At 46.0% G+C, this 26,070-nt stretch overlaps 1 protein-coding gene across 3 annotated transcripts in view; it reads right to left on the bottom strand.

The window, feature by feature from the left end:
- Positions 1-26,070, bottom strand: part of LOC139989827 (uncharacterized) — a 126,069-nt gene that overhangs the window by 87,309 nt on the left and 12,690 nt on the right. For 2 of the 3 annotated variants that reach the window (XM_072008472.1, XM_072008474.1), the window contains exon 2: positions 11,447-11,482. The exons of the other annotated variant lie outside the window; for it this stretch is intronic. In XM_072008472.1, coding sequence (XP_071864573.1) covers positions 11,447-11,482 — 36 coding nt within the window. The remainder of the gene's footprint in view (positions 1-11,446; positions 11,483-26,070) is intronic. 3 annotated transcript variants of the gene reach the window in all.

The following is a 26,070-nucleotide window of genomic DNA, read 5'->3' as shown; positions in this document are numbered from 1 at the left end:
TTAGAGCGTACGAGCTAATCGTGACCGCACGATCCAGCTACGGTTTCATTGTGAACTCGAATATGCCTGTATCCCCCTCCCTCAAATACAAATGCCTCACTCTGAATCGCAAAGATCACCGACAGGTCGCGGTGAGAACCGTTCCACGATGATGGAAATTACAGAGAATTACTCTTTGGTATTTGTACGTGATTTATTATACGCTGATCGGTTCGAAGGTCTGTCGAGGTACGATAATCCATCCCCTTTGTGACGTAAATAGAGTGGAATTCGTCTCTTGTACGACTCACTCGAAAGTTACCGGATCGACCTGATCCGATTTGTGAAGATTCCTTAGTTTTAGCGCCAGAGCATGCGATTAGAGTTGAAATTCTCAGGAATCACATCGTTATCCTTGGTAAGATTGCTTGGTTACTTGTAATATATCAAGTATGATTCTCAGGCATGTTCGATGTTTCGCTACTGTTATCTACCGATTTACACGAATCTTGACGTAATAAATATTTTGAATCTATTTCATGACGGAAGTAGGAATGCAAGTGATTAATAGCCGTAACAACGACCTAATCGATTGCTTCGCCACCAATATACGTTCCGCCCAAGACTCGGGACAGAAGCGATCCGCGCAAAGTTATCCATCTATTCCGAGGGCGGGGAGGATAAGGCTGGATAAAAATAATCTGCAAAGTAGTGGGAGGCAAGAGAAAGAGTGGGCCCTGGCGCTCGTGCGCCCGCGTATTACCATATAGCAGCGTGACTCCGTCGACTCGCGTCCGCGGCCGTACTCATCTGAATAAATATCGTATTATAATTAAAGGAATCGTTCGAGCCATAAATCAATGAGGTCGGTTTATATATCAGGCCTCACCTATATAATGTGTACCGGTGGAGTACCCCAGCGGGCCCTGCACTCGCTGTGGGGGGTCCCCCTATGCTAATGGCGCCCTCTCACGAAGCGCAAGGGCTGACAGAGCCGCGCGGAACACAGATAGAGAGACGCGAGAGAGACCAGACAACGCACACACACCATCGTCCGACCCTGACCTGACCACCTCTCTCCCTCTTTCTTCGTCAAGTTACATCCCTGGGTTTCGCGCTCGCGAGCACACGCCTATAAGAAGACGATCGGAAACTCGGCCTCTGATCTTCGCCGACCGCGACCGCTTATCAATTTGTTAGCGAGCGCTGTTTGTTAAATCAAATCAAGGGCTTGCACGCCGTGCCGATAAATAATCCTGCTTAATATGTGCCTCGAATTCTCGAATGCTCCCCCCTGCCGGCTCTCTTCGTGTACATTACACCCACGTGCACGCGGAGTGGGAACAGCAGAGAGGTGAAGAGAGGCGAACGAGGAGAGAGGGGAGGAAGGAGTGAGAGTACACGCGTTTCCATCCACGTGGTTTATTGATCCATCGATCGATCGCCAGAGATCTCGGCGCGCAGATCGGGACTCGGTACGCTCTGTCGGCAAAGCGGCTTGTCAGTGCCCGATCGAGCTATCGACTCAGAGTGATTGAGCCTGATTTGCGGGTAGACCAGCGGCTGATTTATGGCGAACTAGGAGGGTAGATTCTTCTTTGATACTGGTCGGTGCGGTGAACGAGGATTGGTTTAAGGATCTGCTCCCTTCCGATCGAACAATATCGGTGTTCAAGGGAGACAGGCTTTTCGAGACAAGGAGGAAGCGAGGAAGATGACTCTTATATTTTCCAGGTTGTGTACGAGATATCGCGGTGTGCAGTGTCATTCGTATGACGTTTTGAATCAGGTATCTCGCGATGCAATGTCATTTATAGACCCCACTAAAAATCAGTTCGCGAGTTATTTCATTCCCAACTTCGAAGGGATTAAACGCGGAATACATTGTACTTTCGAAAACAGATATTTTTCACGTGGAACGATATTCATATATAAATTAAATACAAGAAATTTCTCATCATACGAAAGAGATCGCGAGGGGGGATGAAACAAATCACCCTCTCGCAAGTAACAAATTAATTTCTCAGTTATTTACCCTAACACAGAACAGAGATTCGGGCGCGTTAAATATTTTAGAAGGTCCGGTGCATGCGTGGCTATCCGAGGCGTTTATTATGACGAGTCCGGACGCGGCGTGGACACACGGTAGTTTATTTGGGTCCGGAATTTTGCGGGGCCCCGGTTCGAACGAACGGCGCGGTCGCGATTAACAAAGGGCGATACAAATTAGATTAAATCGCCGTAGGGGGCGGCATCACGGTGGAGAAAGGCGAATGATGATACCGCTTGATAAATAGACGAACGTCATGCGATGCCTAAACGGAGTCTGCGTCTCCCTCGGCACCAATGGATGCCACCCCTTCTCCGCAACTAAGTTCTCGTTGAAACGGGCGTCTTCTTCGTCTCGCGGTATCGCGATCGCGAGTCGCCCTCGTTTCCTGTCTATAATAAAAACCGGGGTGAAATAACCGGCGATTACGGACCTGCCTAATTGCGCGCGGTTTCAGGATACGATCCCTGGATCGTTGATTAATCGATCGGTGAATATTGAAACGTCTTTGCAATTATGGAACAAGATTGCCGAACATTACGGTGTTGGTTAATGCACTCCATGGTGCGCGATTAATTTTGTGGGGTATCTTCAAATTGAAATACTCCTTGGACCGTTTTACACTTTTTGGAAAAATGTACACGGTAATATACAATGGCTACAAAAGGTACTTGTACATTATTGTATTTTCTCTAGCATTTACATACCAAAAGCATATTAAATTTTGTAACATTCAGCGATGTACTTTCCTTCATACGACTACGGAAAATTTGATACTATTTGTAAGTGAAATAAATAATATAATAATATATGTGAGAATACGTTTATAATAACTGCGGTGTGTATGGTTTTTAAAAATCGCGAGATAAGAAATTGAAGTTGGATCACCTTTAGTTGAAGAGTATTGACGTTTAAAAACCCGGAGAATTTTCGCCGAGTCTTCGACCGCAGATAGGAGTGAGACTAAAATAAACGAGCGTTGATATTGCATACAACTTCGTTCTATCGACGTTACTCTTCAAAACAGAACAATGTGTGGTTCGATGGGAGTGCAAATAAAAGTATCAGACTGGAACTGGAAAAACGAGCAACAGAACGAAAAGAACGAAGAAGAGAGCAAGAGCCGCGGTAGAAATCCAGCGAACACACCCCTCAAAACGCTTGGTGAAGCTGAGCCCCAGCGGCCTGGCGGCTGGCCAATATTTAATTACAGATAATTACCGGTTATAATGCGCGGCAGATCGGCGGCCTGCCGTTTAATTGATCGGCTTTACGGTCTGATTTGTGTATCTGGCGTTCGTGCGATCCGCCGTTAAACTCCGAGGTCCGATTTTTAATCCTTCACTGTGGCCACGAAACCCATGCCTGCCGGTGCATCGTATCCCGCCATTATTTAAACGGCATTACGTAATCCACCCACCTCGTTGTACTACGGTTTATTGCGCGTGTCGTAGCCAACAGTGTGTACGAATAAACCAGCACGCAAGAGAAAATCGTCACCGCCTTCTGCATCATGTGTACGATTGTTACTATATTTCCATTCTCTGTGGAAAATTTTATCGACATCTTCTTTTAGCGGTAGATGACTCGATTCGCAATATCCTATTTTCAAAAAGTCCAGTATTATACTTTTATATAAGGAACTAGACAAAAGAAACGGTCTGAGACTTTGCGAGGATAAGCAGGATGAGATGATCCAACGTAAAGTAGTCTCTAATACTCGAATTCTTTGAACATCTTTCTGCGAAGGAACTCGAAGATCGTAATCTAATTCGTTACTAATACATAACGTGAAGATTCACGACGAACGATGAAAGTATATCATAAACTGAGAAAATCTAAAAAATTCTCTTCTTATATATAACAGCCGATCTTTTATTTTCTTTCTGAATTCGCAAATATTAACGTCGTATCCATTTTCCAAAATTTCTTAATTCACAATAGAAACAGCAAGCAACGTTGATCGATATATCTTCTCTATTAGACAGTGGAGTTTGAGAATCCCTGAGCCAATAAATAGTCGGCAGATCGGAGGCTTAGTATCCGCGCGGAGGTGGAGCGACAGCTCCCCGTGAGATCGGAGCGAGGTGGCGAGGGAAAGGGGCTCGATGAGACTCTGTTCGATCGTCTATTGCATTATTACCGCGTTATATCAAGACAGAACCGCGCGAGCCTTTCTCTCCCCCGGGTTTCTGGCTCATCTGGCGAAGCGCGGTACATTTAAACGTATTCTCCGGTAAAACACGTTAAGTTCGGCACGGTCGGCTCCCTTTGCCAGGGTCGAAGCATGCAGATCCGACACGAAATATCATTAATAGTCGTTTGCCGGATGACCGAGCCCGGTAATCGTCCCTTCTGCGGTTCAAGATCGGATCGGCCGAAAACCGCAACACGCCTCGACTGTACGACCAAAGCGGCAGCCCCCTTTCGACTCGTAATTTATGTTCATGAACTCGGTCGTGGCAAGTGCGAACGCTGGTGCACGAGCACGGGCTTGGTGGATACATAAATCGCGGCGAAACAATCGCTGCCGGCGTTAATCGTTGGACGTTAATGCTTTCTTATATTCCGATCCGGTAAATCGAGTTAACCTACTAACTAAGCGATTCTATGATCTTACACGTGATTTCCATAAAAGATTTCCTTGACTTTCTCCCCGCGGTTTTGCTTATATTCGATTCGATTCCACGAAGTGTCCACTGTACGTTTCCTTACGCTCTGGAGCGGAGCGAGCACGGCGCGGTTCCCTCGCTGTTGTAATTGCCCTGTGCGCCAGCGGCTCCATTTCGAGCAGCTCCGTCCGATACGGAGTCAAAAGAGGCCGCTGGCAAAAAAGCCGCGGCGAATAAGCTGGACAAGGCAGAACAAGCCAGGAGAAAGAGAGAGAAAAATCCATCAAAACGGAAGAGCGAAGGATCTACGAGCGTTTCTACGCGCGTGGACCGGAGAAGCGGCCCCTGGGTTCCCCTTTTTGATGGCGCTTGCAGCGTCACAGAGTCGTAAACACGGCTGGCAATAAGGGGCCAAAACCAGCGAGAGCGCGACTTTTGACGCGCGTCCGTTGCATCTCAGCCCCGTTCTTTCCCGTCTAACGACCTTCGCGCGTTACAAGTACAACGACGCTGTTCGTGGACCGCTTCTTCGCTTTTCGTTCTTCTTCTTTCGACTCGTACCACCTGATAGCCCGGGAGAGAAGAGGAAGAAGAAACCGGCGGCCAATCCCACGCACAATGTCCACCGTGGCAAGACGCGCGAAGAGCTCTCGCGACGGTGTCATTGTTCGTTTGATTGCCGCTGGCCAGCTCCTGGCCGCTCACACTCGGCCCGCCTTTTATTAGTGGTCGATTAGCCTCGCTGTACGAGGTCCACGCGAGGGGAGCCCAGCTACGATGAACCACCGTGGAACTGCGTGACCGGATCGCGTCGGACCTCGATAGGAAACCCCGTGCCTCGAATCGACTGTCGATCCAATGGTTGGCCTTCTTCGGTCAAGATCGATGGAGCTTGCTCTACGTACGGTACGTGTCCAAGGGTTTTAATTTAGAGCAACGTAAAATTGAAAGTACCGAGCGTGTTTAGTCGAGCTTCCGTCCAGAATCTCGGAGATTTATTTAGCTTTATTTTATAATCTTGATAAATGTTACGAAACTTTAATCCGGAATACTATTATATTTCATTTCTGGGAACCAAATTTTAGTTAGCGCTTGATTAGGTGTAAAGGCTGTTCGAAATAATTAGAAGATTGTTGCTACGAATGGTTCTATCGCAATAACCAAGCGAACAGAAGACAAAAAGTTCTAGATGCCTGGTTGATTGACATGTTATTTTGCCATCGTGATATCGTAATAACAATTTTCTTGAAAATAATTATAAGTAAGAAGGTATACGCGCAAGAAATGGGTGTAAAATTCACAGTTGCTGAAAAACGATCGTTTAATTGTTTGGACTTCGCATACGAACAATTTGCCGCCTGAACGTTAAGACAAATTTCCTAATTTCGAGTCGAAAATATCTACTCCATTCCCAGAATGGCGTCAAATCATGAGTTGCCCGGTCGTCTCGTAAAATTAGAATATTCTTCCGAGAATTCACCCGCATAAGCATCCGTCCCGACTCGTCCAATTTAATTAGATGAACATTCAGAAGTCTGTGGCGCGGTAAGGTCCAATAACAATAATAAAGCGTGCCAGCGGAAAAGAGGGGCGTCCATTAGTTACGTTGGGAGATCTGGTCGAGAAGCGAACCTGCTCCAGATAGTCTGCACTCGAGCTCCGGCGTGCATCGTCATCGTCGTTCGTCCCGATACAAAGACAACGCCGACGCGAGCAGGATGGCCGGCAGAAAAAGTGGCTATGCTAAATAATAGTCCTCCTGTCGGTTCGTTGCTCGCCTCTCCTCGCATAGTTCATTCATGAATCCGGATTCAGTGTTCCTTTAGTGGCGAGCAGATCGCATCGCCAATCTTCGAGAAGGTATCGGCCGTTGAAAAACGCCACGCGGAGAAGGAATTCTGATCTAAACCTTTGCATTTTTCGTTGCTGCCTTTCAATATTAACAAGCTACTGTCGGTCCAGGCGAATATACAATAGAATTCAAACACGGCAAAAATTTCGTTTGTGCAACGAAAAGTTCATAAAAATTCGTAGAAAGCTGTAAGCATACTTTCTGTGTTCGTCTTCGTGGTTTTATGTCTTTCTTTCGATATAAACGGTGACTGTTAAATGTGAACTGATACCGCGTTGTAGCATGATCGAAGAGAGCTATGAATTTACGTAGAATATAAGGAATCGTTACGATGAAATCGTCAAAAGAAGCGAAGTACGCACGGGGCTCATTCTCTACCTTCGAATGGTACTCGGACCCTTCCGGAGTCCAGAAACAAGCAGACAGAACTACCAGCTCGACTACTAAAATGACGAGACTCCCGAAGATTCTGGGGTACACCATGTAGCTCCGATCCGCTTTTGACGTCAGGTGACGAAGGTGAACATGACTATTGGGTCTGTTAGCCGAGATCCTGCGGATAAGACGAACATAGACGTTTCTCATTTCCGCACGAGTGTTAACAAGAGGCAGTCTTTTCGAAAACTTCTTTATCCCAAGAGGAGCTTTAACGCCATTCAACGCTCTTTACATTAGCGTATCAGGAAGATGCTTATCTTTCTCGATATTACGATCTACGGATAATTACGCATCCCTGAATTCGATGGAAAGTAAATACGGGTTTTGCAACGATCCGATGTTGAAATTCTTATTTGTCGCTACACTTGGACCTCGTAAAGATCGTTTCGACGATCATGGACGATTGAACGACTACCGGCAGACCAGTCGAACCCGGTCGAGCATCCCGGAATAGTCAAAGGATTCGCAGACGTTCCCTTGGACGACACGTCGACCGCGTTTTTCTTGCCCGTCGCCTATCAAACGAGTTGGAGCCGGGGTCGGTGTGCGTTGGTCGAGGAAAGAAAGAGCCCGCTAACGGGATAAACAAGCGATCGCCACAGCACATTCCGATACGTAACGGAGAAAAGTGTGTACATCGCTCCACGGACGTACGGCACGATCGTACGCAACGCTGGGTATAAAAAGTTTCCTGGAAACGATCGCGTAACGTGCATATAAAATTCGAGTAATTTCAACTGGCCAGTTTGGTCTGTCTATTCGCGGAACCGGCCTTCGTGGAAGCAGTAAAATCCTCACCGAAGAGATGCGTTTGCGTACGTACGATCTCTGGGTTTCGTCGGGAATTCCGTTTTAAATAAGTAAGATAAATGGAAAAGGTGGATAAATCCGGTTACGGTAAGGGAAGTCTCGGTAAAACGATGGATGCTCGGTCTTTTGCACGAAATCCGGATTCTTTTCACGAGCTCGTTTTACCCTGTCCATCCAATTGCGTAAGAATCGAAGGGAACGTAACCGTAGTTCACCACCAACGAAATTTCACCTTCTACCCCCTACCATCTGGCAACGCCATTTCCTGCTTCGAGAGTGCCGCCCGTAATCATTATTATTCGCGGCCAAATAGCCGGTGGCTCTCTCTTTCTCGGCACTGATTGGCCTCCCTATCTTGAAAATACCAATTCTCTGGAGCCATACCGGCGCATTAAAGCTCGTTCACCGTGCGCTCGGGGTTAACCGACAGCGTTCGTATTGTTCGACGATCGACAATGGATTTTATGAAATTTTTCAGTCAGCGTTAAACTCGATCACGCGATATTCCTCTACTATTCAAATTTTAGTTTTCGAGAAAATTCCGTGATCTTTTCCTCGAAAGCTATCCAAGTTACATCTTAATCTACGAAAAGCAGATTACACCCTGTACGTTTTTAATCTGATCTCGATTTTCCTATCTCCAAACATTGTATATTCTTTTCGCCGGAAAATTAAAACGTCAGAACAGATTAAACCGTCAAGCGACATTCCAACAGTTTGACGCGCCTCACGCCCGCATACAACTTCCGCCAATTACCGATGGGTGAGTAACGCGGACGGAAGGGAACAGAACGAAAGGAGAAGGAGGGAGAAAGAGGGTGGTCGGCGTTGGTTGCGGGATGCACGGCGAATGCAAAGCACCGACAAGGTCGCGATTTCGAATGAACCGGGAGAGTCGGCTGGTGCCCCGTCACCTTCGCAGGTAGTCGAAAGCGTCGAACGAAGAAGACGACTCGAGCGTCAGACGGAAGGAGAGAACGAGACGAGCAGGAAGGTAGTCAGCCACCGAGCCTAAGGTGGAACGAAGAGAGGAGAACGACGAGGAGAAGAGTAGTGGCCCCGGGCGAGGTCACCCACAGCCCCCGCCCTCTCACTCCCCCGCACACCCTGATTACCCCAGCCGGGGGCGGGACACACTGTAATGAGCATCGAAGAGGTGCTCAACTTCGACTCGTTGAGTTTTTCCATTCGAATTCAAGGAAATGGAAAGACGCAAGTTCCGCGAGACCTTTCATGGCGTTCGTTCTATGCTATAGTAGGATGCTTAAGGTCGATACCTTAAGATTTGATAATCTTGAATAGTCAAATAGTAGATGGAAGTGATTTCTCTATCTTTAAGCGCTCGAAGACTTGGTATTGTCCACGTTGCTATTAACGTACGTTTCAATGGCATTGGATTAAAGGTTAATGTAATTTCGATACTTTCTCAAGGTTATAAAATTGACCTTATGTGTTTCCTGTACTATGAAAGAACGATTAATAACCAATGCACGTCCAGCATAGGAAACGCAACACGTAGGAAGGGCCAATCGCGAACGGGGTCGTCCTAAAGACAGATCGCTGGTAACGCGACCTCGATTCCCAAGCTACCCGCTGAGGAGGTCGCGGGGAACGTAAACGAAGGACGATGTAGAGGGAACAAGCTGAATACAAGAGTAGCTTGGTTGGCTGTCGGCGAAGACACCCGGATGATCGAGCGATGTTATTTTAAGTTTTCCGTGGGGGCTCTCCCATCTTGTCCTAATCGGCTGTCAGCCACCCCCGTGGCTGGGGTCGTAGGCCACCCCCAGGACACGACGTGCCGACGTCCATGTGTGACGTGACGCAGAAAAGGAAAGCGCTGGACGATGAAGAAAGAGGGTGATCGTAGACCCCCCGCGGACGAGATTCGTCCCTTTTGTAGGACGAGATTCGCGCAGAGGAATCATACCCCTCGAGGGGTTGGATTCAAAACGCTTTACACTCTCATAACCAGGACCTGTTGATCCTGTCGCGTCGAAAATCGTCGCCACCCCTTGGCGCACTCGAAAAATGTTTTACCACGTGCTTCGTCATCGTACGATTGACTCGAGTCTCTTCTTCCACCCTAACTACGGGACCTAAACTCGAAACGACGTTTTAGTGGCTGATAAATTTCGCGTCGGCTCACTCGACTCTTTCCGAACGATCCCGTCTTCATGGTTGGTTAATGTCTTTTTACCCGGACATCATCGGGTTGAAGATTTCATAAACGTTTAATTGATCCTCGAGAGATGCAGAACGAGCATCACCGAGGTGATTACACATTTTAATAGGCGTTTACGAAAATTGCATATCAACGTAGCTGTTCCGCGATCAGCGAAATTTGTTACATTAGCATCGTCGACCCCTTCGTTTACGGTCTTCGAGATAAGACACGAGTAAAACCCTATCGACCTATAAATATTCCAGTGGGTCCGCGTCGTTGAAACCGGAGGAATAAAGCGCATAATAAAAATTATAGCCGCGAGCCGCGATACCGGTGGAAGAAGTAGGAGGCTGCTGAAATTCCAGCGGAGTCCTCGAACTCGGAATAGACCGTGAAGATGAAGTCGCTCCAGGAAAGTTAGGATGACCTCGCAGGGTCCTGCGGCTCGTTTGATGGACCTCTCCCTTCTTTTTCTTTCTCTTTTTCTTCCTCTTCTTCGCTCCCTTGCCCCGCGTCCCGTAGCGACCATGCATTTCCACCGGATACCCGTTTACTCCGAGTCGAGTTTGGTGGCACATATTATATACCTGCGGAAAGGAGGCAGAACGGGACGAAACCAAGGGAGGAAGCTGAAAAAGAAGAGGAGGAGGTGGTGGCGGTGGAAGAAGAAGAAGAAAAGAGAGACGGCTCTCTCGTCTGCAGCCATGCTTATTGCGTGATATTAGCCACGGTGGCTGCCGGGGTAATCATAATCTCGAAAGAGGGACAAAACACAGGCCCGAATCGCATAACGCTGAATTTTACGACTTGTGGCATAGAGGACAGGCGACCGGATGCAACGCGACTTTTTACCTCCCTCTAACGTCGCCGGCTTGATGTCAACAAGAAGGTGGCGTACCTCAGGGAAACTAACACCCCGAACGAGCTTCGCTTTGAATCGAATCGAATCGGACAGCTTCAAATTTTCGAGGAACCTGCCACCCCAAACGATGAATTTTTTTCTACTTTTTATATCGTATTATCAAGATGTCTTTCTTTGGTGCCAGACGTATCAAACGTTTGTCATTTTTCTAATTCCTCATTTTCTGTTCGAAGCTATGAATCGAAGTGGTTCGATTCGAGCAATGCGACGATCGATTATCACAGGCGGCAGCACGTAAAATAAATCGCCTGGCAGGTCGTACTTTCTATCAGAAACGGTCGTTCCAGGAATCCGATCTAATTTACGCGTTTGCATAAACCACGCCGCGGTTTCCAGGTAATAAAGAGAAAAAGGGAAACCAAGCTAGGAAGGTGGAAGGAGGCTGGAGGCGTTACATCGCGGGCGCACGGTTTTCGCAACTCGCCGTACGAAACGGCAACACTCTCTGATTTGGTTCGCTCAATGGAGACATAATAGGAAGTAGCAATTTCTTTCCTCCACGGAAGGTTCTGCTTTAAAAGTGGTTCCGCGATAAATTTGGTTTTTCTCCTTTGAGAAACCTAAGTATATAGTAGACAGTGTCGCAAACTTCTAAAAGAGATTATGAGTCACTCACCGTAAGGTCGATCCGCAACCGGCTGCTCGCACGAGTCTGTAACACAAAAGCAAAATCAAAATCCGTGGAATCGTTCGATCGAAGGAATGTTTAAGAAACGTTTCGTTTGAGGTATGCGCCGTATTCTTCGCTGTTAAACAACGGTCTATCACGAGAGACTAAACAACGCGAAATTTCCAAAGAATAAACGCGGAGGAACCTAAAGCAGCTCTTATACCTGCATTCGCATTCTTGCCTCCGAGCTATCATTACGCAGTCATTCGTATCGTTTATTCACGACAATTTGAAAACGACCGTGATCCCCTCCGTTCGTGTAATAACTTCGCTGTAATCGTCAGATGATCGAAACGACACTCGAGAACACGATTGCGCTGGCGCTCGTTCACGACCACGGCCATTATCTTTTTCAATTTGCATACACGCGTTTGCCAGGATTGCTCGATTCTAAGCGAAGCATCGTTCGCACTAATAAAGGCCTTCGACTACACTCCTCTGTCTTCTCCGTTAAGTAATTTCGAACGGGATTGCTCGCAATTTGCGCTTTAACGATCGCGCGCCCAAGTATTACATCGATTACCACGTAATATCTTCATTCGGCGCTTCGTGCGATGGAATTATAATCAAATTTTACCCGTTATTTGAATAGCAGGAATTTTCGATACAAGGTTCAGCTGTTTACTTAAGCGGCCTTTTTTAGAATACAATGCGAAGATTACGATCAAGGATCCAGCGTTACATGGTTAATGCGTTTACAGTTTCAAATGCTCGTGAAATATTCACGCGATTCGCGGAATCGGAGCGCACCGATTTAATTGCAAATCCGGAATCGTCGAAACGAATGTTACACGGCTGGAAAACTACGGAAAAGTTTTAACGACACGTATCTACAGACGACAGATGCTAGGCCGACGAGACCGACCTAGCCTGAAGCTTGTAAATGTCTCACTCAAGGCGATCGCGAGGTTCTCATAGAAGCCGCTAGGTAGGTCATCGGATGTCATAAACGCTCGACGAAGTTCCTTTGGTGGTGCAGCGCGTGTTAATAGCCTCATTAGATGCCGCAGCACGGTGACGTATGTATACGATCGATCGTAGATCACCCACCGAAACGCGTCAAATGTTTTCTAGGGATAGGAACTACGAGAATTTTATTTCGTTTAATTCGAATATTAAACAAACGTATCACATTTTTACGATTATTGCTCATAAAATTCTCAATTAAAAAATACGATTCACAGCCAGAAATCTGAGATAAGAACGCTAAGATTAAGATTAAGTGTAAAAAGGAAGTGTAGCGATATATGCGTCTTAGGACGTTTCGATACGAAGATGCCTCACATAGTTGTTTTGCCACAGAGGATTAACGCTGTACGACGCACATAATGTAATAAACAAACTCTGGACAAAGCAATTTCGCTGCTACGTGCAACTTACAACCGGCGACAAGTTCAAACCTTTCGGTACCCCCCTCGACCAGTATAAATAGACGACCATGTTCTTCAAAAGTCAGTCAGTCAAGTGAATAAGTATAACGAATCAGCATAACAATTAGTATCAGTACCGCAGTATCGCGCAATCTTATAACGAATATCATCAAGCGAGCAACGTTTGCGATTAACTTTGTATTCGACATTTTAAAATATCTATAAATATAGTTAATTGAATTAACTCGTCTCGTTATTATTTTAACTAACAATACGTCTCACTGTCCACCACAGAAGATTTCTAATAAGTCAAAGTTTTGAGAATTTCTACTTTAAAGACACTTGATACTCGAAAATGTGAAATGCCAAGTTCCGAGGGTTTGACGATTTTTGTACACAGTTTAGTTGAATCTTGGGACTCTCGTAAAATATTATCTCGCAGCCAGTCATCCACGTAAGGGACGTATAATAATGGAGAGGGACAGGGTCCTCCGGCTGGCAGCGCGATCGAAAGTACAGATTAGATTCAACGGGACAAAACATTCTGCATCTGGTATTCCGTCGAACCTGTCGTCGATGGCACAGGACGAGAGCGACTGTGAATACCATTCACTTGAATCATTTTCCTATAACATAACATTTCCTTAATAAGATTTACGGCTCCTTCCACTGATTATTTAATCACTTACGTTCATAAATCTATCGTAGCAAACATTCATTACCATTGTCTTCAGCTTGGAATAGTAATCATTTTCTTTTAGCTATTTTCAAAGCAATCTTCTAAAATAGCAAGACCATGAGTTTTCGATTGATTGAAAAGTGAATATTATACCAGGCAAATAACATTTCTCAATCGTTTAAACTCCACTTCTATTTATTTGCAATAACTATGATGTACAGTTGCTTGATATAGCGCTAACCAGGCTATATCCAGATATAGTGAAACCAGGTTAAAAACGATTTTCCAAAAGAGAGGTTCATCGACCGTATGCGAAAGCAAAAAAAAACGAGCACAATGTACTCGAAGACGGAGTTTCGTTTGGATGAGTAGTAATCGTTTGTCCGTTAGTAGCGGCGTCGTATTCTAATATTTCCCGCGAACCGCGGCGCGCCATCACGAATTCTAATTCATCGTGGCCGGTCGTCCTGGGCCCTGAAGGTGCCAACGGGGTCGCACGCGATAGTCGATAAATATTAAACGACTTTCCACCTGGTGTCGTGGCCGCGGCTTGCTTCGCCTCTTTCGACAGCGGCGGGGCAGGGAAGAGCGGGAGGAGGAGGAGGGAAGAGGGACTTCCGAGAGGGAGATGACTGAATGTTAATTAGCGAGGCGTGACAAGTATTAAGCAATCCATCCATCTAGCCGCGTGCAAAGAGGGAGGAGCCTGGCTTAACACTCGGTAATTAACGCGACACTACGCCGCATAAGCCACGCATCATCGAACCACCTTCATCCTCGTCCTCATCTTCGTGCTCTCATCGGGTTTCCTGGCAATTAGCCGTCGATTTAGCTGTTAACCCCGGCTGGAAAGTGAAACGGAATTCGAACGAGTGTGCCTGACCCACGACACGCGTCCCCGGAAGTCGTCTGGCTTCGCTTTCGCGGGACGTAACTGTATTTTCGAGCGATCCATCACCTGGCGTCGCTGCGTTTGAAAACGTTCCAACGAGACCAACGATTCCTCTTACTTTCCATTCAACTTTGTTTCGAAGCCTTCGATCGAGAATATATATTTATATATATAGCATACATGCGAATATTCATTGCGATAACCGGCGAGATTATCGCATCTTCGAAATAATCCTGTCAAAACTAGTATCGCGTCTTCTGACACCCGATTAGCGTAACAAACACAATGACAGCGGGGTAACTCGTAACGATGGATGATGTACGATACTCTCGATTCAATATACCACTCCTCTTCTATTTTTTTTCTCCTTCCTCCTTGCTCGTTCTCTAAAGAGTAACTACGAAGAGAGAAAGAGAAAGTCGAAGAGAAAAGAGACGCCGTTTGATACGTGTCAAAAGTTAGATTCAAATCCTGTCGGGCTTGGAGAATGTCGGACGACGGGCGGTCGTGGCGGCGAATACGCGGCGAGCACGGCGATCTTCTCTCTCGAATAGATGTATCAGTGTAATTAACAACAAACAATGGCCGTGGGACGCGCGCGCTCGATATCGTATATTAATCGATTAGCCAGCACCGTCCGGGCCCCGGAGATATGCGCCGGTACCGGTTGTTAATCATCGGAGCGCGGGTGCGTTTGTACTTCGAGCTTTCTTTTTCAACCGTGAGAGAAAGAAGAAGAAGAAGAAGAAGAAGAAGAAGACGGAGAAGAAGAAGAAGAAGAAGAAGAGGACAAAGAAGACGAAGAAGATGAAGCGGGAGAAAGCGAAGAACAAGAAAGAGGTGGAGGAAAAAGGAAGGAACGATCGAAACCGCCGTGTACGATTCGCCTTAAGGATCTTCAAGTCAGGACTAACCATCTTTGTGACGCGTCGCTTCGCCGCGCGTATCAGGGCCACCGTGACTACAGAACTTGCAAGCCAAGTCGTACAGTTGCTGTCCTAACCGATCGCGTTTCGATTCATTTTTTGCCTGCGAATTCTACGCTTTGTTGCCGACTGGCACGCTCGTAAAGTCTCCACTTTTTTCCACACAGATAGATACGCTGTGTTTGTCTATGAGAGATCATAGTTGCAATTTCAATGCGCTGCGAGCGAAGGGAAATTCAACGACCTATGCGATCCTACGTAATCCAACGTGTACTGTTTCGATAAATTATTCGCGGGCATGTCGACGGTTGAATCGTTTATTAGAGCGCATTGTTGGGAACAGTTCGATCGTAAGAACGAAAGACTACGTGGAAGAAAGTAACAGGTCGTAGTAAGTGGAACGTTATTTGGAGCAGAGATCGGAAGTTTATCGATGAATCGACGGTATGCGTTTGAGTAATAACCATTCTATCAATCCGTTTACCAGGTGTTTGTATTCCTGAAAGAGCCACGGGTCTGTCGGTGTTCGATTTCGTGCCCCTCAGCGGTGCCGGCAACATTCGAATCATTAGGGATTATCGATGACCGTCAATACGAAACAACCCGTGAACCGTCATCAATTAGAGTCGAATAATAGTTCGCGTTGTTCATTCGTTAGTCGGAGAACCCGCTTCCGGGTTCCATCTACTGTTCTATCCGCCTTGATTCATTATCAAAACGAAATGACACATCGTGGAGAATCATGAAAAAAAAGAACAAAAAAAAAAAAGAAAAAGGAAAAGAAAGAAAAAAGGAGAAACCTATTCAGTTTCGTAATTTTATAGAGAACAATCTTCAATGATCGTTGCTGTTTCGACGCCACATCTAATTCTACGGTAACCGTAATTACCACTCTCACGAAATCACGCGAACCACACGTGTGTACAATATCAGATCACTCATTCATCAGGTAGGAATACCAAATCACTCCCAACGTGTGCAAACAAAAGATTCTGCTCTAACTATTCGCGGATTAGTTCACCATAATACACACGTACCATTTTGTAACGAGGTACGCAGACAGAGTTGAAGGAAGACTTGCACGATCCTCGTAAAAGCTACACTGTTTCGCGAAGTTTCCTACACACACATAGTGGCTCATTCACTGTCCCGTAAATTAACGCGTCTCCCACGACCGTCAACGAACCGTGGCTAGGTGTTCGCGCCGGATAACAAACGCTCGCTAGCTAATCGATCGACAGACACGTATCAGGAACGAGCTGCTACGTGCAGCCTAGCTGACGACGCGCGAGTTACACGCGACAACGTGCTCGGTGTCGTGGACGATTCCGTTCACGGTGTTTTACCGCGCGAATCGCTCGAGCACCAACGACGATCGGTCACGTACGATTCTACGATTAGCTACGCGAGTTCCGTGCGTCTAACTCGAAACGACGAAGATCCGAAGCGATTCGCGCGTCTATGTACGTTGCGTACGTGTTGAGAAAGATGGTATCGATTAATAGATGATAGAAAGTTTCGTCGAGATAGGGTAGCGTGGACGATTCGTTCGTTCGTTCGTGAGGAGGGCTTAGGTGGTCCCGATGACTCGACGTACCGGTTAATCAGAGCCGAGAGGATCGTTATGGATATTTAGTAATCAAGAGATGGTAACTCCTCTTTTCTTGCGCAGTGAAAGGCCTTGTAGCATCGCTGACGACCGCTAATTACCGGGACAGACTATTTTATATCCGTGTTTCGTGGATCGACCGAGTCTTTCTTTCGTCGTGTGCGTTCGCGTCGTTTGTATCTCGTTTCGGTATCATTTGATCATTCGCGGCTACGAACAGAGTGAGAGAGCATGTGCTTTCTCAAAGTGCTTGAAGATTATTTTTAAATTTATCCGTGCTTAATGTACTTTGTCGTAGAATCCTTTGTAAGAGCCCGGAGGCTGCTCTAACCGTGCACCTGCCGTTGAAACAGCCAGACAACAGAAGAGTGGAACGGTGACAAATTTCTCTCCATCAAATTCATGGAACGTACCGAGGTAAAATCGCGAGTGAAAAAAACCTCTAACCGCATGAACACGGGGGTGAAGACTATCAGACCTGCCCCCGGCTAACAATCTGTCACTTCGGTGCGTTACGTCCAGTGGCGTACAGCTCCGGACGTCACGGAAACTTCAACCGCGTAGAATGAGTCACTGGAACTCGATGGAAGAAGTACGTGCACGCTATAGAAAATAGGTTTAGCCTATTAAAATTCGGCACGGCCACAGTTGATAAGAGAATATACCAATCTTTTACTTGGTGAAAATTCGCTCCGAATCGGCCGAATCGGATATCATGGATATCATAACGGAAGAAATTAGTTACTACGCAAACTCGTAAAGACAAGACACTCGAATTTTGGTTATTAGCCGAAATTTCCGCATTTGCTAATTCGATCGTAGCATTGCGTGACGAAGGGGGGCAAACGTCGAAGTCGAGAGCAAATGTTGACCAAAGTACGTACATGCACGTAAGTACGTACGAAAGAACATGTTCGAAAGTTCGACGAATGAAAGAACCCGCAAGCAAGGGAAGAAAAGATGAACGGAAGAGAAAGGGGAAGAAAGGGGCGAAGAGAAAGGAGAAGGAAGAAAAGAGACGAGCGTGGCGCAGGAGGTGGCGAGGCGGAGATGAGGCCTGCTCGGTGCTAAAGTCACCGGTCCGGCAAAAAACTCAAATTGATCAAAATGAGAGTTACGCCGAGCAAAAAAGTAAACGAGCACGGTGGTAGACACGCATTTCGTGCCAGTGGTGAGTTTAGGTGGCGAACCACTCGATGAACGCTACTCGACAATAGGAGGAAACTCGGGTCCAACGATCTCTACCATCCTGGGACAGAGATCGATCTCCTCGCGGGAATATCTCGGCTACGTTTCGCGTGCTATCCAACCAGAGGGGATCGGTCTCTACGAGAGTATCGCAACGGTGGTCGCGTTGATGGTCTCGTAGCTTTACTCTCCGCAAATGCACGGTGTCCGATCCTTTTTACCGACGTGGAAAGCAAACAGAGAAACGGAAAAGCGTAATTTGCTACATTTACGCGTGGTTCATTTTCATTTTACGCTGATCGCGCGTCTATCCAGCTACTTACGAACGAATGAGAGGAACGGTTATGCAAAATGGTGGATCTTTGTGGTTTTCTTCGCGGCCACAGACGGTCCGCGTTCACTAGCCTCTTCTAGCGGTCGGTAAGCGCGATATTAACATACCTAAGTGATGCAAATTACGCGTTGGTTCGAATACGGTGTTCGTGTTCAAAGCGAAACCGGCGCAGCGCTCATTCGCGATAAAAAAACGCGACGGACTCTCGGGATTAATTTTCCGTCTATTACGCGCGAAACGTCTGTAATTTCTGCGGTAATGAAGACGAATCTGGGGAAAAACCATCCTGCTTGGTTGTCGGTATCGTTAACCGTCTGTGTAACTAAAGATTAATGTTGTACACGGGTCGTGATTCCGATGCTAGAATTCGCAGTTGTTCACCGAGATATATAATTGGCAGCAGGGCCATTTTAAAATTCAAATCCAGTTCGATGCAGGAGATAAAATGCTATCTCTTAATGGGAAATTCTCGTATAACGAGCCTCCTTTGCGCGAATTAAAGCTAACGTCTCGAACATATGATCTTGAAAATTTCAGATCAAATTCGTAAAAATAATGAATTTACAGTCCACCGAATGAAGCGACTGAAACGCTCAATGCGTTTAAATACTAGCCTGATATCTTCAAACGCATCTAAGACTGTTCCTTGTCAATTTACGAAGCTTATTCACAGATGATGTAGTATCGGAAAAACGTTTACAGGAATTCAGTCAGAATCCCATCAAAATTCTCATTCCCTTTTTCATCCACGAAACATCCACGAGGCAAACGTGACACGTATCGACCGGTCTAGCTGCAGTTCCTATCGATCCAACCCTTTTCACGAGAATTACCGACAAACATTGGCCTCGGTCGAGCATCGTTCTCCGCCCTTTGCTCTCGGTACAATGGAATGGTGCGTACACGCGAAGCTAGACGATGAATCACGCATATGGAAGCGGCCATGGGACAAATGCAAACATTCCTATAAAATTGGAGAGACGGCGGTAAAAACGGATCAGAGATCGGAGAACGAAACGAAGTCGTTGAATTGATTAAGAAGTGACGAGGAGACACGTGCAACTGGACCTTAAAATATGGCCACTTACGACGGCACCGGGGTTAATTACCTCTGTCTTTCTGAACGGTCGAGTACAGTAATGTATTAGCGCGTTTAGGCACGGCCAGTTAATCCCAAGGAACTACTCAACGCACCGTTAAGCACGCTTAACTCGTTAAGTCACCTAATATGTGGCTGGTGTGTATACGAACGATATTATCCTAAAGATGATCGCGCAAAGAACGGGGGAGTGCGGCTGCGTTCGGCCACTCTAATTGCCCCGTCTCCTTTTTGTCGTAACCAGGCCTTTCAAACGTAATCGTCGTTACACGAAGCCGCGTAAATAGCCGCGTTCCTTTGAGGAACACGTTCTGGTCGTGTGGCCGTGTGTCGTGAAAGTGGGCTTCGATTGTCCGGCCTGTTTCGTACAGTCACCGATTCTTAATCTCTCGATTTTGATTCGGTCATTAACGTACACGTCGTAATAAACTATATAGAATAAGGCGACTGTGAATTCATTTTTCAATCTCTTCTACATTAGGAACTTTCCTAATGTCAAAATCAAACGACGATCTCCTTTCGTCCTCCATTAGTCTATCAAACTCTCACCGTATGATGTCTCTCGGACGGTGGATGTAATCGTTTGGAAATTATTAAAAGAAAAATAACGAACGATAGAAAGAAAGTATGTATGTATATGTAGACGCTTGTAGCGGCAAAATGAAGATCTTTGTAAGTGGAATGAAAACGCGCGTCCTTAGTCACGCGTGCTCGTTTTTATCGTCCGGTGGGATCGTGCCGGAAGCATAACTCGATTCGCCTTTTCGTTGGCATTTGCATGCGCGGAAATAATTCCCATGATTCGCCGGAAACGTATCAGATAAGGGTCCGCGACTATATCCCGGTCGCATTAACGGGCTAATTAAAGCAGCGTAAACAATAGCGGACCTAGGGGAAGCCACCATTGGCATGTTAGAAAAATCCAGGATACCTATATGTACATACGTGTATACAACGCGTAATCTAGCGACCGCATTATGCGCCGTCTGTAAGGTAATGCACGAACACGGCCGACTAATCAGTTGCCATCTACATCGTTAGACTTATGTTTATGGATGATACATGGTGCTTTACAAGACCATCACCTGTAATAACGATTACGAAACAGGACTATTTCGATGCGGTTTCACCGATCGTGTTTCTATTCCATTCGTTTTCCTTCAAAAAATCGTCAGAATTTTGTCACACGTCCGTAATCGCGCATTAATCCTTCAAATACGAATAATATTTTTATAAATCGTTCCTTTCGAACGCAAAAGACTAAGAAAATACAACATGGAACCATAGACAAATCGATAAGTGCGTTTCAAACTCGATTAATATCAACATGTTGCTCATTGACCACAGTCTTACGTGAGAGGTTAAGCGCGATTTTCTGATTTCGCTTGGATCAACTAAGTTCTACTTAACTTTGGCAAATTTCTAGAGTATAGACGAAGTGGAATTGGAAATATTTTTGAGGGAACTAAAATAACTAAATGTCACACGGTTTGTACAGAAGGTAGGAAGGCGCGAAACAGTGCGAGTGCGCGAGAAGCACGGATAAGCGGGGATACACGGTGGTGTAGCAGAGTGTAGGTTAATGTACGAACATGCCCGCATAATCAACGACCATCTAAGATCATTAAACCGATGTTTATGCACGATACGCGCGCCTACAAGCGTACGAGATATAATAACAGTAGCGTCATTTGTCTATGTACACGACTTCTATTGCAATCGTCGGGATTGCGTTACGTAAACGATGGAAACAAAAGCAACAATTGGACCACCGTGGATGACGTTGTGGTTTATCATTAATTAATAAGCCTGTCTACCTTCGTAGTCGGCGACGATTAACGCTTTCATCTCGATAAAGCAGCACAGAGGGTGCAAAGATGGATAGCGTATCATTGCTGTCGTTCGCGTAGTTACAAATTTGACTGGTAATTTTCAGCACCTGGGCTTCATCAAGATCATTGTGTAAAAATGAGTGGACGATGATTTATTATGTCAGCAGGCAACGAGGAAACATGGTAAGAAGCTTCGTTGAAATGATAAAAGCGTTCGTCCAAGAAAACGAAATTCGAAGAAGAAAGGGAAAAGCAATCGACGAAGAAAAATCGACATTCTTTTGACAATATTTATCGCCGTTGTCCTGCGACGGTGCACAGAAATTCCAGCGTTCTATCCTTGAATGGAAGATACCACTCTCGTCTAGAAACATTTTTATCGACGTTCAGCGATGCTGTGTCGTTCGAGCAAAAACCGAAGGTCTTTCGACTAGGAAAAAGATTATCGACTTATACGCAAGTATCTAAATAATTTTGTATGCAAAGAATCTCGACGGCACGTTCGAATGACATCGGCGTGTCATAAAATCCCGAACGATCGATACCGCGGAATCCTCGATATGTGCTAATTGACGTGTAATTGACGCGGAATTAACCTTTGCACGTGCCAGGACTCGCGGTAGAAAGCAATTATCGAACGGCGTTATCGATCCTTTCTCTCGATTGAGACAAAAAAGAATGAAACAAAAAAAGTTAGTTACACGGAAAAATTCCACGGTTAATCGATAGTGAATGATTCTCGACGCGAAAAACAGAGCCGGTTATCATTCTGTTCTGTAATGATCGTCTAAACGGATGAGAACGTCGAGCAAGGAAAGGGAAAATGAAACGAAACAAAACAAGAAAGAAAAGGCGTAATTAGTTTAAGGAAAAGAAAAGCGGAGGAAAGAAAGGCGAAGAGATGAAGTAACGCAGGCATTCAGACCGTTTGCGCGGCTGATTATTCATGATTTGGGGAATGCTCGATGCGCTTATGGTCTCGTCGGATTAGCATACCTCGCATAAACTGCGAAATAACATGCTTGTGCACGCATGCACGCAGCGCACGCAACCGCTCGCGCCCGTTCCGTGCACCATTCCCGAGAGAAAAAGGGTGACAGAGATAGAGAAAAAGACAAGGGAGAGAAAGAGAGAGAGGAAAGGAAAGGGAGGACGTTCGTTGGTGGAAGAAGTAAAAAATTCGCAAGGGAGCGAGGGACGAGGAAACGGCGAGACGATGCAGTTCTCCTCCTAAGCCGAGGCATTAACATTGTGCTTTATCGAAACCGCTCATCGTGGCACATCCGGATTCAAATTACGCCTGGCTTACGCTTATGTTTATTTAACCAGTTATTAAAATTACATTAAGGGGTCTTTCTTAATTATGTCGCTCAGGGAACGTCCTCGGCTCCGAATGAGCGACCTGTAATTCCGGAAGGAATCGTACCGCTGTATACCAGACAAAGACCAAGAAAAAATGGACGAAGAAATAAAAAAAAAAAAAAAAAGGAAAATATGAAAGGAGTCGAGAGACTGACGGGAGAGTCTCGCTCGTTGGTCGCGTTTCGAAGGATCGAGCCTGTTACGAAACGATTCTGAGGACAGATTAGTTTGCACGGGGGTCAACGACCTCGGCCCCTGTCTTTTATTCACCGGCTTTCCTTAATATCGACGAATCAAAGCGGCGACGATTGCGCAACTCCATTTAGCAGGACTGTCACCAAGTGGTAACAGCGATCGCGATGGCCTCCATTCCCGAGAAACGGATCTCTCTCCCCTTTCTTTTTTTGAGAAAGGAGAAATTTACCGTCGTTAGACTTGGTCTAGTGAACGTTGAATCATCCAGATCGATAAATTTGAAAATAAGGATAATTCTGTTGCTCGTACTTTTAGAAAATTCGAATTTTAAATTCCGTCAAGCAATTCGATGGATAATTCCTTTTATATATATTAATCACTGTTATATATGCACCAAGAAAATTACGAAGACGGCGGCCTAACTATCTTGTCGCTCAGGGATTACATAAATTCGAAAATAAGAATAACCAACGTAGCGTTGATATCTTCAGAAGCGTTCGAACCTTAGATTCCACCAGGCATCGCAACAATTTTCATAAATTAATCATCCTCTAGCACCGAGAGAAGATTACGAAGACGTTAGCCTCGGACTATCTTGTCGTTCAACTGGCTCATTCTCGATTGATTTTCTCGAATCCCTCGAACCATTCGTTTCCCGGTCACGAAACCGAGCGACGACAATTATAGCGACAATTTATGCACGGGGTTCTGGCTTGCTAAACGCCAACGTGTATAATAGCATAATTACACCGTGCACCGTCCGAAGTAACAGGCTACAAATTGCGAGCAAATTTCGCATTAGCCCGACGAAGAATCGCTCGAGCTCGCGCCATTGGCCCAACTTGTGTGTTGCACCGTCATCGAGCTCTCAGATGACGCGCCGCGGCCAGCAAGAGAGAAGGATACCAAGCGGCCAGTGACAGTGGAAGAAGGCGTCTATAGGTCTCGTTTACCATCATCATTACCATCACACCCGGCTCCATGACGGTGTTACGTGGTTTAATTTGAATACATGAGGCAGGAAACGGCACTGGGCATTAGCCACGCGTGTTTCTCTCTACGACTCGCATTATCTTTGCTTAAAACGATCCTACGTTTCTCTCCGCCACTCCTGGTGTCGCCATTTCCCGCCGAACCTCTGCTTTGCTGACTCACATAATACCGCGAAATTCGAAACGACCACCGACGTAGCTCTTTTTGCGGATTACATAATCGCCGGCTGATACTGTAAGCCCGATTCATTAGGAGCCATACTAACGGTTCTCGCTACCCAGCAATTCCACGCGAAATTCGGCGCGAATTTCGATTCTTTGGTAGACTCGAGATATAGCGGTTGTCTTCCGTCATTTGATTCGTATAACTATCACGCGATAATTATCAACTTAGCAATTTGCGTCCCGAGTTATGGATGTTAAACGTTGTGTGTGTAAGCGAAGCGATCAGAAATATTGTACCGCGTAAATAAATAAAGGAATGAATATTCGAGTTCGTGCGATTGCGCTTCCTTGAGTGATTGCGGATTGAGTTTCCTGAGGTTGTTTCAGCGATCGTGATAATTGGAAATGGTCCCACGGAGAGTGGACCGCAATTAAATCATTCTGGCGCGACGTTAGGCGACTGACAAACGCTTAATATAATAGTGCACTTTTCTAGATTGCTAGTCTCGTTTTAATTAGCACCTTGGTTAGCGTCGACGAGAGCTGAAGATTCGCCAGCGCGACGCGTCCCGGGCCTTTTCGATTGGAATCGCTCATTAACGCGAGCGATCTGAATCCGGCTTTACACGAAACAATATAATTAAATCCGCATCAACGCGGTAACCATCAGACGGACGAGGCCCCGAAACCGCCGAGAGAATAATAAAACCGGCCATGTATAATAAAGCCCGTTTCGAGCCCAGATATTATCGCAGGACCACGAACAAACGCGCGAGACACACGCATTTTTACCTGTTTCGCCTCGTGCAGGTATTACACACGCGTAGAATGATCATTTTTGCCCGAAATAGATCATCTTCGGTCTGCCAACTTCATTGCAAACAAATCGACGATTAATCGATTTCTTTGTTTCGATTTCTATTCGTCCTGTGCTTATACGATCAGAGAATCAACGAAGACTGGATCCATCGCAGTCTGCCAGATGTCGATGCGAACGATTCGTCGTTATCCGGGCATCGTTACCGGGCACAAGATAGAAATTTGCATAGGGACATATGGCGCGCGTATCACGTGAAACTGGTGAACGACTCGAGCAACTGGAGAATCCGCAGCAGGATGCGGCGACCCGCAATCGCCAGGCCGACAAACCGGCCGATGAAAGTCAGTAACTCGTCCGGGTTCGTCGCGCAGATTGCTGTTGCTTTTTAAAAGTAAAATTCTTCTAACATCGTCGATTTCTCCCCGAGTCCTCGTCCGAACGATTATCACGGTAAAAAACCGGCCATTTTTCCGCGAACATATCCATCTCTCAGCGAGCAAAAAGCGCACCGCTATCTCGCGACCGACCAGCTACCGTTGTAAAAGATTTTAATTAAATCGCATGGTAAACGCGTTGTCGGTCGATGATCGTCGATATATCATTGACGCACGAACGGGATAAATAAGCGCGGACAACGATCTATCACTTGAGTGGTCGCGTAATTATCGATAGAATATGTGACCATCTACCACGCAACGTAATCGATAGTTGGCAATTGTCTTCGGCTCGCGCGTTACAATACATGTACTCCGATAGATCACGCTCTATCAGGAATTTTCTTTCTCTTCTCGAATATTCTGCCGTACGGCGAATTTTCTTTCTTTCGTTGAACAATCGATACTCTTGTTTCCGGAGCTTTTCATTGGAAAGAGAGCGATAAGTCGAGGAAGAAGAGAACCGAAACGCGTATCGCAGAGGCGTGCGTTATTTCCGCGAGTGTCAGCTCGTTTTTGATTTACGTAACAGCGCGAAATTAATAAACGCCAGGGAAATTTCCAAGAATCGGCTGGCGCGCACGGCCTTCGTTCTTCATAAGGATTACAAACGAATTCCACCGGATGATAATCGGCTACGTTTCACAACTGACGCGGAATCCATCGATTCCTG

The sequence above is a fragment of the Bombus fervidus genome, chromosome 8, assembly GCF_041682495.2.
Source record: "Bombus fervidus isolate BK054 chromosome 8, iyBomFerv1, whole genome shotgun sequence".
NCBI lineage: Eukaryota > Metazoa > Arthropoda > Insecta > Hymenoptera > Apidae > Bombus > Bombus fervidus.
This window is presented reverse-complemented; position numbering and strand designations above follow the sequence as displayed.